The sequence below is a fragment of the Coturnix japonica genome, chromosome 6 (genome assembly GCF_001577835.2).
Source record: "Coturnix japonica isolate 7356 chromosome 6, Coturnix japonica 2.1, whole genome shotgun sequence".
In the NCBI taxonomy this organism is placed as follows: Eukaryota; Metazoa; Chordata; class Aves; order Galliformes; family Phasianidae; genus Coturnix; species Coturnix japonica.
Window position 1 is genome coordinate 29,365,082 of NC_029521.1, and position 12,636 is coordinate 29,377,717.

Here is a 12,636-nt window from a genome sequence, read left to right on the forward strand (position 1 = left end):
TGTATGAAAATTCATCTGCTGTCACATGCAGCTCGATCAGCAAAGTATACTGAGGTTCAACAGCTGAGACCAGTGACAGCTAAAAGAGAGTATACATCTGTATTCATAAAATATTAAGGGAGAAAGAAAGCACTGTGAGCTCAGATCTGTTCTCTTGGCTGGGTGATGACCCTTCCCATGGTGCCGCTTCCACTGAAATTTTCAGTTATTGAGCTGTGAAGGAGCATCCGTAAGAAAATCACTCGATATGTGCAGCAGGAAAAAAGCATGTGCTCCATGAAATAAATGCGGTGCAGTGCTTGGGCTGCAAGATACGCAGCGTGATTATTAGGGATTATGTAACCCTTTCAGCAAAGTGCATGGAAAATGGGCAGGGAAGGATGTGGTTTGAGCCCTGAAATGAAGACACGTTTTACTGTGTGTGTCTGGGATGCATTTTGCTTTATGCAACAGCAACATCTCATTAACCACAAGCAGTTCTAAGTTTTATCTCAGTACTAGTAGTGTCAAAATGTCTTTGATTTTTATTTTATTTTATTTTATTTATTTATTTTTTTTTGGTGTTGTTTTGTTGGGAATGGCTTTAGAGAATGAGCACACGAGTTGCTTTACGGATACCATAGGTTTTGGGGTGAGAACATGCCCAGTGGCAGCCGATGCTTTATTGGCCCTTTTTGACTGAGGAGTGAGGATGCTCGGGCAGCCCCAGGAGGCCCTCATGGCACACACAGGGCAGAGCTGGAAGCTCACATCGCTTCTCTCCATGCTGCGTCCTCACAGAATCACAGAATGACCCGGGTTGGAAGGGACCTCAAGGATCATGTAGTTCCAACCCCCCTGCCTGGCAGGGCCACCAAACATACACCTTTACTAGATCAGGTTACCCAGGGCCCTGTCCAACCTGGTCTTGAACGGACGGGGCATCCACAACCTCACTGGGCAGCCTGTTCCAGGGCCTAACCACTCTCCTAGTTTTCAGGATCTCTGCAGCTCCCTGCTTCGAACCAGTAATAAATGTCTGAGCCAAGGGAACTCTTGCAAAAGAACAACGAATCCTAAGATAAAATCTGGCTGAGGTGCTGGCTCTCACACATGGAGAAATACTTGGGAGTGCAATACCTTTGTATTTGTTTCTCACTGGAAAGGTTACATAAACAACAACCTTAGTCTGAAGTCTACCAAAGTCTATCTCGGTCTTTTTTGCTACCGAAAAGACATCTGACATTTTAAAGATAGCCAACATACACGCAGATATGGAAGAGCTGTAGCAAAGTATTCTTACCTGTGTCAAGAATAAAAGTTCACTTTGATCTCCATGGAAAGTGGATCAAGGACTTTGTGCATTACATTGTCTTTTTTCCCCTCTCTCTGTCTTTCTCTGAGCATTTGATATTACTTAAATTGTTAGATAGCAATTACAGATTCCCAAATTGTAGGTGATTTACATTGCAAACTACATCAGGTTTCTGTTCCAAAAAGATGTTTGTTTATATCTGTATAGAAATAAATTGGTTTGTGCTACTAAATTAACTTTGTTCTGGGTCAGGTTTTCGCTGGCAGAAGCAATTACTGCCGCTCCCTTCAGGGAGAGAGAAAGTCTTTTGGAGTTTCATGGTAGCCAAAAAAGAGCCAACATTGCCACCTACTCGAGGTCATGGCTACTGCGTACCTCAACGCCTACCTGAATCCCATTATTACATATATATTTAGCTTCTTATTACTTTTATTTGTTATTCCTTTTGAACTTTGCCTTGTTTTGGGGCAAGCAATGTGTTGATCTGTGTGCTGGAATACAGTGTGCACAAAAAGGGCCTTGGTCCATCATCCTCTGCTGTAGGAAAGAAAACATTTTGTTCTAAAGAAGCTCCCTTTTCATAGCTGGCAATCCTGAGCGATGCAGTGAGTTGTTTATGCTGTAGGATTGCTCTTGATCCTGCTTCTGAAAGGCTTAAATAGAATCGTTGTAGCACTTGCGTACATCATATGTAAATATGACTTAGTAGCACTTATGTATGTTTTATATGAATAATTGCTTTTTTATGAAGCGGGCCAATAAAGTGCCTTTTGAATCTAGTCGTCGATAACTGACACTATCACTTGTGGTTTTTCATCTATAAGAGCAGTCTTTTCCAAATATTTTCTCTTGTTTTAGGATTTCCTAATGGAAACATTCATCATGTTCAAGAATCTCATTGGGAAGAATGTCTATCCCTTCGACTGGGTTATAATGAACATGATGCAGAATAAGTAAGTACAGAGGAAAGCACTGCAGCTCAGAGATGGCTGTTTCATGTTTGATCTGAAACAACAGTGTTGCTTGGAAACAGTAAAACACAATGCGGCAGCTCGGAGTTTTTCTTCTTCTGTGATGCAAATAATTATTTAAATATGGGCTTTGGAGTTTTCAGTGCGGTGTTTCAGGGACCTGTTTTGGGACACAGCAAATGATGGGTGGCATCATCCAAAGGGCTGTAATTTGGAACAGGCTGCAGGAGGGGTCTGTACGTATCTTGTGATGACGAATTTATTTCTCCGGAGATCAATGATATGTTTTGTGTTTGACCACAAAAACCGGTGGTTATGGTGTGCTGACGGGGAGTTGTGTGCTCAAAAGTTGTCAGTGGGATTAATCAGACAGAACTGAGAGGGCGTTTTAGAGCCAGGTTCCAGCAGCCTGGTAATGAAGAAACAAGCTGCCAATATTTCTAATCCCCATTTTTTTGCTCAATAATTGCAGCACTGTCATTATTTAACGTGCCTTGATGTAATATTTTGTGTTCGTGACATTTATTAAACATGTCAAATGCTTTTATTTGTACTGTGATGGAAGTATGAGTAAAAGCATTTTATTTACTGGTTGCCTGGAGAAATCTCTTCTGTGCTTACTGGTAGCTACCGTGGCTGTAAAGTTGTCAGTGTTTACTTACATAAAACCCTCTACTACTGCTCCTACTTTCGTTATAAAAATTGGCCATAACTTTAATCCTGGCTTCTGAACTTGCCGTAACCACCATATAAAACCCACTCCTAATAAATATGAGTTAGGGGCCGCCTGCTCTTGGATCCATCAGCTGCGGATGCACACTACATGAGGCTGCAGCTTGCAAAGCACTTGCTGCTCTAAATGAAGAAGGCTTTCCAGGTTGGTTGGTGAGGAAGATCTAAAGCCCGTTGGGTTTCTTTTTTCTTTTTCTCTTTCTTTCTTTCTTTTTAATTTTGAAAGTGGTTTTGCTTCAAGAACTCCCAGCTCTCTGGAGAGATTTGTTGCAGGTGCTTTGGAAACCCTCGCAGCGGATGTTATCGGCATCCTTTCAAAACAGAGAGCACCTCTGTGCCTCGCTGGAGATTGGAAGAGGAGCAGGCAGGTCTGTGCTTGGCTGCTGGCAGTGCCAGCGATGCATCATGCTGTGACTGAGCGCGGGCACAGCGGCTCTATCCGCAGGTCTAATGGAGATGGGTATTCCTTAGATTGTCTTTGCAGTATTGCCAGGTAACTTCACAGTGTTCAGTTGGGTGTAGTTTTAACCTCCATGGCGTTTTTGTTGTTGTTTGTTTTTTAATTGAGGAATTTTGGTCATAGAAATGCATGTGTGAAGGCAAAGAGCCTTTCCCTGCTCCGTGTTTATTTTTCCTTAAAGCACAAAGGGACTCCAATCACGCAGTTCTCATCTGAAAGCCTGGTATGGCACACAGGCCCTCAGTTAGGGTCAGCACTTTGGTTTTATGCTTCTTAAAGTACTGTCTGGTCTGTCTTTCCTTCCTGAAGCATAAGAAGTTCCACACAAATGTTCTTAAGGACCTTCTTCGTGGTGAGGTGACGGAGCACTGGAACAGGCTGCCCAGGGAGATGGTGGAGTCTCCTTGTATGGAGATACTCAAAGACCCACCTGGGCACCTACCTGTGCATCCTGCTTTAGGGGGCCTGCTTTGCAGGGGGGTTGGACTCAATGATCTCTAGAGATCCCTTCCAGCCCATACAGTTCTGTGACTCCTCCCATGCCAAACTGCAAGGCCTAAAGGAGCAGGACTGGCAGTGGTGCCCTCCATGCCCCTTCCTGGGTGCCTGCAGTACCCTACATATCTCATTAGTATGTAATGCCTTTTGTTGTCATTGCTTTTAATTTTTTTTCAAGTCTTTCTCGTGTTGATGAATATCTGCAGCAGTGCCAGGGGTTTGTTCATCTCTTAATTTACAAGTTAATTGCCATTACACCGGTTCATTTGTAAATGCTTCTGAATTGATTTGAGTGCTTTTCATTTTTCTTTTCTCTTTGATTAATACGGCTTCTGAAAACGAGAAGCAGCGTTATTAACGAACTTCTGCCCATCTGCTCTGTTTATTTTCACACCTATGAACTTTTACCTAGGAGAAAACTTTTAACTAGGAGAAAAATCAGAGCAGGTTTTGTGTTTCTGATGCTCCTTTCAGTAGGAAGGACTCAGAGCAGGCGGTTTGGTTTCATTCTGGCAGAATACTTCTGCACGTTATTTTGGTGGCACGAGCCAAATTAAGCAAAGTAATTCGTAGCTATGCACAGGATGGTTGTGAGTCCATCGGTTCCTCTGCTTCAGGTATGTATGTAGTATGAAACAAAGCTGTTCAACCATACTAGCTGTACATTAATAGCTATGCACCCAATCACATCAATTGCTCTCACGCCACATCTGCTGTTATGTTTTTGCTGCAGTGCTTTGCTTTGCGTATCCCCATGCTGTGCCATACACAGGGCTACTTCTGTGCTCAGCCTTCATTTCAGGTAGCTGTGTGTTACCACCTGTTGTGCTGGAATGAACACAAGCCTTCATATCCAAAGAGACGGTTAATTTTTGTTCTTAGATGTGTCGCTTAATGCTTCGTTTATGGGCCTCTCTAATTTAAGTCAAAACAGTGTTTATTGCTTTAGCAAAACCTGTTAATCAGGTGTCAGAGGTTGGAGTGGTGCTGATGTGCTGTCACTGTGCAGTTCTTCAGTTGCCACCCGGTGTCTGTGGTAATCACAGCTCAGCTTCCTCAGGTGCTGTGCTGAGGAAGGTGTCAGAGGGAGGAAAAGGAGAGAATATCCAAACTGATAACACAGCTTTTCCTTTCACTGTCAAATTTAGGTCTGGATCAGCTGCTGTTCAGTGGTAAACAACAATATCCAAGCAACGGAGACGAAAAGGGGAACTGAAGACAGGGTGGCAGAAGTGAATAATAGAGCATAGCACATTTGATTGAAACAGCTGCTTCTAAGAGGAGAGCAAGAGGCTGTTCTCCAACCAAGACACACAGGCAGCCTCACAGGCCAGTACATACCGGCACCAGCCTTACCCATACCAGGACGGTGCTTGATGGTGACTGGTTATAAAGAATACCCAAATGGTATTTAATTATTAAGCCTTAATCCATTTATTGACTTGAAATGGCCATTGCTCTCAGTTACATTTAAGAAAGGGATGAGGCAGAGGGGCTGGAAGTAGATAAATATTCGTCAGATACATAAAATCATACAGTGGAGCAGATGGGAGCAGTCTTCTCTCAGCCACATTGAATTGCTAAGAAATATTGGTCATCAGCTGGCCAGGAACGTGCAGGTTGAGGCTGGGGAAGCACTCAAGCAATCCAAGCACTGCATGGATTGCTCGGGGCGGCTGCAAGGTCTCCAGCAGCACAAGTATTGAAACACAGAGTGACGAGCATCTGTTAAGACACTGGTTGTGATTTAGGGAGGGGAGAATGGCCCAAATGATGGACTGAGAGCTGTCGGAGCTTGGCTCTGCCTGTGTTTGTTGGCAGACTCTGGGCTGTAACTTGGAGGGGAAGTTTTTTTTTCCCCTCTAAGATCTTCTTAGAAATGATTTGGGATTGTTTTAGGAATTCTTTTAACTTTGTTGTAAGCTGACGACTTAAATTTAGGTTCCTCTTAAGCAGGTAACTCAGAGCATGTAAACAGCACCTCCTCACCATTTTGTAAATGGAAGTAATTTCTTCTCTTACGTCGACATTTGAGACACTCAGTTCCTCTGGTAGACCTTATGATATATTTATTTGTAGCTGGTACTTTCATCTGCAGCTGTTCCAGTGGAAGCTGCGTTGCCTATGAAAAATGAATTTGCTGTTTTCTGTTCTGTTTTGTGTGTGTGTGTCTCATGTCTGTATTTACATAAAATTCAGTGGGTTTTTTCTTCTCTTTTGAAGTCAGAGAGGGGGATGAGATGTTTCTCAGTGTGAGTGAGCTTCCTCGTGCCTACGTGTTCCTTGCAGAGGAAACACATCTGGCATCGATGATGCAGCACGGAGGCTGTGCCCTGCTCTGCTCCACACCTCCCTGCCCAGCAGGGGAAGGTGATTCCTCCTGAAAACCAGGGCTGGTTTTCCACATCAGCAGCAACAAAAGCCTTGGGAAGAGGAGGAAGACAGATCAGGGAGGGATGGCTGGTAAACGTGTACCTTTTTGCCGTTGCTGGCATGGATCGTACGTGTGTATTTTTGGAACTTGCTGGGAAATGTAGGCTGTTCTGCTACATGGTTGTCATAGCAGTACCTGTCAGATCCACACTGCGCCTTCAGAATTCACTTGGCCGCGTGTGTGGCTGCCCATCCATAGTGTGACAGCTCAGGTGAGGCTGTGAACTGAAGAATGTCACATGCAGCTGTGACCCCTGATGCGAATTGTGGGTTTCAGTGGCCTGAGATCGTTCTTACTGGCAAGTGAGCTGCAGCTAAAATAAAATCATTGCGTAGATTCTTAAAGCGATGCTTAATTATTGAAGCTACGCCATCATCTGCTGTGCTTTGTGCAGACATATAGAAAGAAAACACGTGTGGTTTGCAGTGACTGGATGGAAATCCGCTTCTGCCCTTACGTAATGGAGCAGTCAAGTCACATCTGTCAGACGAGGTGCAGGGAAAAAGCCTGTGCTTAGAATCTGACTGGCTTAAAATTGACTGACTTGTTTAGAAAGTTTTGGGCATCGGTCATGCAACTTTAACAACTAAAGCCCATTTGGGGATGCAAAGAAACAACCCTTCCAATATGAGCTATTTTGTTGGTTTTTTTTTTCTATAGAGGCAAAGGAGTGGCAAAGAACTCTATGGGCAAAGTATGGACTGAGGATGAACATTTCAGGATCTACTCTTCAGAATGAGCTGGTGTGTCCAGAAACTCGTTCTGCATTTATAAATAAAACAGATGGGTGCACATTGATAAATGACATAAAGATACTGCAGACTTGTTTCTGCATAAGGAGGGGACCTTTTTATTGTCCATAAAACCTCCTTGCATAACGTACTGACCTTTTCAGCAAAGACCTTGCAGGATTTTTGGTTTAGTGTTGCACCTGTCAAATTAACTGGATCTGGGAATGAAACAAATGCACTCGGCTAGGTCGAAAATAACAGAGGCTTTTTTTCTTGCTTCAGAGACCAAGAAGGAAAGTGCTCCAGGAGGTGCTCTTTGCACTCGCTGCTTTCCTGGTGGGAGGGCAGAAGCATCCTCTGCAGTGGGTTATTTTAGCCCAGCCGTTCCAAGGTAGAAATGTTGTGCCTGGCAGAGGTGCTGTATTGATAACAGCACCGTTGTGAGAATTTATGAACAGTCGGTTTCTTGGCAGTCTGCTGCTTTTAATGGATCTGTCTTTTCTCCTCTGTTTCTGTAATCTGCGATAACTTGTGATGGAGAAGCTCCATAGCAGCCCTTGTGCCGGTGCTGCTGCGGTGTTGCAGGTGTAGGGTGAGATGGCACGTACCCTGCCAGGTCCCCACAATCATCTGCTGCTCCCCTGGGGACTCCCCTGTCTGCTTGGGCCCGTGATGAATCACTTCTGGGGTCTACAGGTGGCGTGAGGATGGCTGGGACTAAAACAGTTGTCATTGGAGTTGTTATTACGTGGTCTGAGTTATGGGTTTCACGTGCTGGGAGGTGTGTGTTAATCACTGAAGGTGGGCTTGGGCTGTGGGACTGTGCCACGCATCCGCTGTGACTCCGTTTGTTACATGTTTTATTATTATGCATCCCTTGACAAACTTATTTTTCTGTCCCTAAAGTGTGGATGGGATTTGCTGCCCTCCTGGGAGCATAGATCTCTGTCCCCTGCCATCTCTATCAAATCAGGTGAAGGCTGTTGTGGCCGTATTTCACCCTGAAGCACTGGGGAGGCTCTGCGTTTCATTTTGCTGGTGAAGAACGATCCTTTTTCAGTGCTCGTTCAGAAATAGCAGTGCGGAGCATGAGACCAATATGCAGATGTTCTTTGTTCAGCAGTAGCTAATGTCTTCGGAAAAATACTTGTAATGTTTTCCGTGACATTTCAACCTTCTGTTTGCCATGAGAAAATTACAGCAACTTGAAAGAAAGGAATTGTGTGTTGGGGAACATCTCCTCCTGAGCTAGGAAGAAGCACACAGGGATAAAGGGACCTGACTGCTACTGTTCTCGAGTGGGAGTTTTGTATATGAAAGGGACAGAAAGTGAAGAAGTGCTTTCTTAGATTTATATCCATTTCCTTCTGTTCCCAGGCCTCGCTATTGTTGGCTCCTTGCAGAGTTTTAAGTAACAGAGCGATCTTCAGGTTTAGACCTGGAAATGATCCAGTTCATTAACTGCCTGTCCCCCTTGGGGTGGTGGCAGATTTAATCCCTTCAAGACATTTCCAGTACTTACTGCTACCTTATGATGCTGGAGAGCTGTAAAGAGATGTGAGTATTTAGGGTAATGCTTCATCCAGTGGGCTTCCAGCGCTTCTGGCGTGGGTTTTATATACAAGATGGTGCATGGGATGTCACTGCTGGGTAGCTGCTAAGCCAAAAGTTTGCCCTGCTGGTCATCTTCTTTGATATATTTTACCAACTCTTAAATATTTGTTCTGCAAAGCATAATGAGCAATTGAGAGGCCCCTCACAGTCTGTCGTTTTCAGAAGTGGCTCACAAATGCGATTCTTTAGAAGAAAAATAAGGCATTGAGCTATATGCAACCGAGCGAAAGTAGCAGCTTTGCTCGGTGGTTACAATAAACAAAAGCAAGAGAACATCTCAAATAGGTTTTTCTGCTTCCCTTTCTGGAGCTATTATCAGAGTATGCTATAAATGTCTGTTTTCTTTTGCTTTTAACAAGATAAACTAATTATTTTGTATACTTGCACGTATTTTTCAATGACTTGATTACATACATTAACAAGTTGGGCTCTGGGCAGCCAGTGCTACTGGGAGGTGTTGGAACTGGATGGTCTTTAAGTTCCAACCTGATCCATTCTGTGATGGTTAGTCATGGCCACTACTGACATGGTTAGTATGCAAGGAACAAGAGGAGTCAGGTAACACAAGGAACAAGAGGTGCTGGGTGTCACCAAGGAGCTCCTTGGTTCAAGCAGCAGCCAGTCTGTGCACCAAGCGAAACCTGTTGGGGATGCATTTGTGCTCATGTTGAGTCATCAGTTGCACATGCCTGGTTAACCTCAGGTCTGGTATTTGCTACCTTTTGTGCTCTTGACTTTGCAAGTCCAAGAGCTGCCTTCCCATCCTGCAAACAGCTTCATGGTGCGTGTGGACAAGGATACTAAACCCACCTTGATGTGCTGATTTGTTTATTGCCTTAAATCCTGGTACCCCAGCAGGGCAGCTCGGGGTCAGCTGCCTGGATCGATGCATTCTGCATACTGAAGCAATGAGACGCTGCCCACATCGCAGCTAAAACTGCAAAGCTCCTTCATTTTTCTGGCACGAAATGCCCAGCGTGAACAAGAATGCGTGAATGCTGGATCCTTGTGGAAGCAGCAGCATGAAGCGGGCAATTAAATGAAGCTGAAGGTGTTGAATCAAAAGGCACGTTAGCAGTTCTCCATTTTTTGCTAACCAGAGAAGTTGGTGCCATGTGACGCCTATTTATAAAACTGAAGGTGTAGCAATTTTCACTTATAATTGTTATTTTTCTGTATCCGCTTCATTTAGGTTAATGCTGTTACACGTCTTAAAATAGTCAGTGAGTGAAAGACGTGCTGCTTTTCCACAGCTGAGTTTTGTTAATCTTTTCCTGTAATATCATTTAAAACAAAGCAACAAAACGTTTCGTCCTTCAGGAGCAAGAAAATATGATCTCATGAATGGAAGTTCAGACTGAACTGCTTCCCTTGGCTCTTATTCTCTAACATAGATTCCTGAGGTTTGTTACGAAACCGGATGGTGAGCTCCATGGCTTTGGCTTTCAAATGACTGCATGATTTCCAGTCATTGTACTTCCCATAGTCAAAGCAGCGTCCTTAACATCCCAGGTTATCTTTCCTGGCTGCGTTCATCAATTGGGTTTTTGAGATACAGGAACAAAAATGAATGGTGCTGGTGGTCCATTGGGTTTGTATAGAGCCATAGGGTCTGAGTGAGTGCCACGTGAATTCTGGTAGGGTAATTTCAACCTCTCTGGATGCCAAACCCCTTGACAGCCATCCTTATGAGGTTTTCATGACAAAAGTCTTTGGGGGTCAGTAAGTCACCATTTCAGTGGGATTTGCTACTTTACCCAATGTTAGTCATTAACCAGGGCTAAAAGAATGGAAAACTATTAATACTGTGACATAACAGATTGCGTGGTCGTGCATGATTGTAGAACAGTGAGTACTACAAGTACATTTAGAAGGAAAAGAAGTACCAGGTCACTGGCTGCCACCTGTGTGAAAGTTGGTAGTACTAGATAAGAGAACTAAGAAGCTGCTTGTGCACCTACATAGCATAACAGGCTGTTCTTAGCAGGTGTTCCTCCTTTTTCATTATGAGGTTTTGAGTTACAGGTAGGCACAGCAATGTGCTGATAGTTCTGGGGTGGTCTCCTTGGATCTTTTTCATTTGAGGCCCTTAAAACAATAGTTTAAAAGATATTAAACGTAAACGTTTTCCTTCTTTAAATTCACTCTCTGTATACATGCATCCAATGCCTGTGGAGCTTCAGATCCCTAGGACACCTATCAGGCTGCACTGAGACTGCTTGACTGAAGTTCACTTTAGAGCTACTGCTACAGGGTGGGAACCACCACACCTATGGAACACAAAGCACTGATTTGCCACAAAATCACCTGCCTGATTAAATTAGTTAATTCTTTGACAGCTAAATTGATATTGGCAGGCTTTACGCTGGCTCAGGTGTCATCTGGCCTCATGCAGCTGGCAGCAGGCTGCTCTCAGGCTGGTGTCAGTGCTGTATGCTGTGTGCTGGGGTACCTCCAGCTCTGTGCTTGCCTCCCTGACCCATACCAATGGGTTCTGATGGTGTAGGATACACAAGTGATGGGCGGCATGGCCTCAAGTAAGATGCTGGTCGGGGTGAACCTTGCTCTGTGTATCCCAGCATTGATCTCATATCCCTAAAACACATGCAATGTTTGGGCATGCTACAAAGGTGGCCCATCTTCTCCAGCTGCTGTCCATGGGGATGGCTCACCACTGCACATATGTGTTGGGTAGGTCACAGCAGAGCAGGGGCTGTGGTACAGCTCTGCCCTGTTAGTAGCATGCGTTATGGCCTTCTGGATGGAGGGGATATTACAGTAAAGAGCTACAGCTGGTGGGTTGTTAAAGCTGTTGAGGCTAATTGTGCTGCAGCCCAGGTGCTCACAGGGGCTGTGGTTTGGCAGTGTGGGAGCCAGGAGTGGTTAATAAGAGGAGGCAGCACAGAGCACAGAGTTTTCTCTCTGGTGTTACTGCCATGTGTAAGTTATGTGCTGTGTTCATCAGCCATGGGGCATCACTGGGGTACCCTGTGCTTGTAGGACATCAGCTCTGATTCTGATCCAGGTTCTTGTGAATCCATCTTGACACTGTAAGGTAAGTTTGTGGCCAGCAGCTGCTCTGTGCTTTGATAGGGAACTTAGCAGCAAGAGTTCTATGGGAAAGGAGAAGTTTCCTGTTAATCTGTTAACATATAACCTTTGAGATACATTGCTATACGTGGCAAGGCAACTTATTCTCAAACACGTGAGGAATTTAATCCACCAGGTAGTTATCTGCATAGTGGGAGCTCCTCAGGCTCATGGAAATCATTGCTTGTTGATTCAGTGCACCAAGGGCATGCACTATGAAAGGCAGGAGGCTGCAACAGGAGCATCCCCTTCCATGATGTTTATTTCTCTCTTCAGTAGTTCTCACACTGCATCTGAAAATTACATATATATATCTATGTCTATCAATCTATATATATATATATTTGTAGCAGTCGAACTGGTATGGCTTTGTGGGAAGAACAGGTGATCCCATATTAAAAATGAAACTTGGAAAATTATGTACCCTTGTGACAGTACTTATTTCTTAATGCTGAAATGCTCCCTCTGAGAACTCAGGTGTTCAGTAATCACTGTTTCTGTTCCCTTCCATGTTTGACTGATAAAATGAATTACTTTGTGATTTACCCTTTGCAAGCTCAATTGTATCTGCAAGTATATGAGGCATAGCAAAAAGTACAAGGCTGAGAAAAGGAGGAAGATATAGAAAAAAGATATTTGATGGTTTTCTTACAATTGACTTACAAAGATATCCAAACAAACATTTCTGGACTGAATTTGAGCGGTGTGGTTCGTCAGCACAGTGCAATGCTGTGGTTTTGAAGTATTCCCTCTCCCTCCCACACTCTTGTTTCATGTTCTTGCCAGGCTGTTTCACATCTTTTCAGCCAGCA

At 44.1% G+C, this 12,636-nt stretch overlaps 1 protein-coding gene across 3 annotated transcripts in view; it reads left to right on the forward strand.

Annotated features, from left to right (window-relative positions):
* Positions 1–12,636, forward strand: part of DOCK1 (dedicator of cytokinesis 1) — a 226,220-nt gene that overhangs the window by 127,240 nt on the left and 86,344 nt on the right. For all 3 annotated transcript variants that reach the window (XR_004307685.1, XM_015867551.2, XM_015867552.2), the window contains exon 29: positions 2,153–2,247. Coding sequence is in view for 2 of the 3 variants with exons in the window: in XM_015867551.2 (XP_015723037.1) it covers positions 2,153–2,247 (95 nt within the window). In the remaining variant the exon portion in view is untranslated. The remainder of the gene's footprint in view (positions 1–2,152; positions 2,248–12,636) is intronic.